At 37.8% G+C, this 3,616-nt stretch overlaps 1 protein-coding gene across 1 annotated transcript; it reads left to right on the forward strand.

The window, feature by feature from the left end:
• Positions 1 to 577: 577 nt before the first annotated feature.
• On the forward strand, positions 578 to 3,002 carry SARC_12946 (hypothetical protein; the record flags this gene model as incomplete). The annotated part of the gene is made up of 4 exons (XM_014292938.1): positions 578 to 724; positions 1,048 to 1,193; positions 2,108 to 2,249; positions 2,910 to 3,002. Coding segments are annotated over 4 exons (528 nt in total), but the record flags the coding sequence as incomplete, so codon positions are not given.
• Positions 3,003 to 3,616: the final 614 nt, after the last annotated feature.

The raw sequence follows: 3,616 nt of genomic DNA on the forward strand, positions 1-3,616 counted from the left end.
TATGTATGTAGTATATATATATGTATATATATATATATATATATATAATATGTATATATATATATATGTGTGTGTGTGTTGTATATAAATATATATATACGATCGCGTAAGTGAGTGTCTAGTGTATTTGACAATTGAAAAAGTTTCTATACTTTTAGCTTCAAAAATGTATGTAGGTGATATTTACTGTACATGACATGTGTTGTTCTTCATATATTCATTCACTCAGGTGATATATACTGTAAGTGACATGTGTTGTCGTTCTTATATTCACTCACTCAGGTGATATGTCTACAACGCTTCAACGCCTGTGTGATAAAAAATCAAATGAAATTGTGTTAGTCAACAAAGCACGTGAACATGTACGAATGTGCGCACCTATGTATCATGTGTATGTATATGTATATGTATAAGTATATGTATATGTATGTACATAGGTCAACACATCTCCTCATACCCGTGCATAAAGACACACAATACACCCCTCTCCACGAATACATACATATATACGCACACTCACACGAGTTGCCCATTGCTACAGGTGGATAAGAATACTGACTACTTCAACGCTGGAGTGATGGTAATCAATCTGCGGCTGTGGAAGGAGCGCAACAAAGACCGAGAGATCCTCAAATGGCTCAACCTCAATCGCAAGAGTCCTGTGTATAAGTACGGGTCACAGCCACCTCTCATGCTCACCTTCTACAAGGATTACGAGAACATGGTATGTATGTATGTATGCATGTGTATGTGTGTGTGTATGTATGGATGCATGTATGTATGTATGTATTTATATATGTATGGATGTATGTGTGTGTGTGTGTATGTATGTAAGTAGGTATGTATGTGTGTATGTATATACGTATGTATGTATGTATCTATCTGTCTTTCTATCTATCTATTTATGCGCTCCTATGCATATACATGGAAGTATCTCCTTCTGCATGCTTGTGTACGTACCTACACCCAACCTCTACACCTGCTCATGTCCAAGCGCCCTACCTCCCAGCCGATGTCTTAGTCTAAACCCTAAACCCTAAAACCCAGCCGATGTCTTGGAACTTCCGCCATTTGGGCCACAAACAAACACTCAAAGACAGCGACATCAGAAGATCGCATATCATCCACTACAACGGCCCACGCAAGCCATGGAGAGGCAACGGCATAGACCAATACAGGAAGTACTGGACCAGGTAGGGGGGGGGACTGTGGGTGAGTATGTGTATGATATAATATCCACTTGTAGTACTGTGGGTGAGTATGTGTATGATGTAATATTCACTTGTAGTACTGTGGGTGAGTATGTGTGTAATATGATAAACACTTATAGTACTATGTGCATGTATATGCACAACATAATAAACACTTGTAGTACTGTGTGAGTAGATGTATATAATACTATGTGCAATCTATATATATATATGTATATATATATATATATGTATCAGTCATTTGGCGTACAGTCTGTCTCAGTCGTACTACTCAGGCACATGCCTGTTGGTATGTGTGGTCTGACATATGGTGTGCGTATTTGCACTGGTCTTACACACGTAACGATATCACGATATGGAATGGTGGTGTGTCTATGTGTGAGAAGCGTGTGTTCAAATACACACACAGACATGAACAGAGGCACATGCGTCGACCTGTAAGTACACATACACCTGCACATGTTCATATACACGTACACAGGCACATGCACGTACACACACATATACTCAGACACATACACCTGCACATGCACATATAAACGCACACAGGCACATGTACGTACACACACATATACTCAGAAACATACACCTGTACATGTTCATATAAACATACACCTGTACATGTTCATATAAACGTACACAGGCACATACACATACACGCCTACACATGTACACATATACAAGCACATGCACATATACACACACATGCACATGCACATATACACATATACAAGCGCATGCAAATATACACACACATACACATGCACATATACAACCACATGCAAATATACACATATGTACCTGCACACAACAGGTATTGCCATCCATCGAATGAATACAAGCGCATGCACATATACACACACATACTCTTACACATACGTAACTGCACACGACAGGTATTACCATCCATCGAAAGAGACGCACGATTTGCTTGTTTGGGGCTTTGAAGAACTTCAGGATTCGTTCCTGACGTCGTCACACATATCATGCAACACCCGCCCAGCATGTATACAGGAGGCCACACGCATGGGTGTACAGGTATATATATATATTATTATATTATTATATTATATTACATTATATATATATATATGTGTGTGTGTGGGTGGGTGGGTATTTATGTTTGTATACATATATATGTGTGTGTGCCTGGGTGTGTCTGGATGTGTGTATGTATGTATGTATATATAAATGTGTGCGTGTGTGTGTATGTATATATATATATATCTTTATTTATATATATATATATATATATATACCTTTGTGGGTCGTATGCATGTATGCGTGTGTGTGTTGTGTTTTCGTGCGAGTATGCAATTGTGTTATGTGGTGATCAGATTGTGTGCACACAACGGCAGACAAACGTATTTGTGTGAGACCAATCACAACTTCAGCATTCTTATCTCAGAACCCAAAACCCTATCTTTGCCTACCTATATGTATGTGCCCTTCTATTAAGTGCGTTCACATACATATGCGTACTCAGAACCTAAAACCCTACCTTTACCTACCACATTGTCAAATGAGCGATCACATCTCACGCACCTTCTCCAGAATTTTGCCGTCTTCGCTTCACAACTCAGACACGCCCATACGTAAAGTCTCACGCACAACCCCAACTGCGCCAAATAAGCAAAGGCTTATTTTCGCACTGTTTTTCCCCATATGCTTATTCTCTCACTACTTTTCCCCACACAGTCGTCGTATGTACACTTTGATGCCTGGCCCAATAAGCCAAAGTACCTGCCCGCGCTGATGGACTTCTTTGGCAGCATGTGGGGGTTTAAGCAGGTGTGTTAGGGTTTTTATCTGTTCTGTCAGAAGTCCAGAGGTGTGTGTTTGTGTTTTCTATGTGTGTGAGAGAGAGAGAGTTTGTAATAGTCTATTGGCCTTTCTATCCGGTATATCTGTGTCTGTGTCTATGTATCTGCAATTACGTATATATATATATATATATATATATCTGCAATTGCGTATATATATATGTGTGTGTGTGTGTGTGTTTGTGTGTATGTATGAATGCGTATGTATGTATTTATGTATATGTATGTATGTATGTATGTGTATGTATGTATGTATGTATGTATGTATATATATATATATATATATATATATATATATAGTATAGTATATATATATATATATATTATTATTAGTTAGTATAGTAATGTAGTGTATAATATATTATTATATATATATATATATATATATATCACTGTACCATTAAATACGTATGTATAAATTATCTACACACTTTCTGCTCTTAATTTAAGTTAAGAACAGCCCTACAGTTCATGTGGTCTACTGCCCACTTACTGTTATTAGACCACAGGCACTGAGCATTACATCGGTGGGAGTATAGTCGTATTGCTGAGTCTAATAACGTACAATTCTAAAAATAGCAC

Source organism: Sphaeroforma arctica, assembly GCF_001186125.1.
Source record: "Sphaeroforma arctica JP610 unplaced genomic scaffold supercont1.2743, whole genome shotgun sequence".
NCBI classification, from domain to species: domain Eukaryota; class Ichthyosporea; order Ichthyophonida; genus Sphaeroforma; species Sphaeroforma arctica.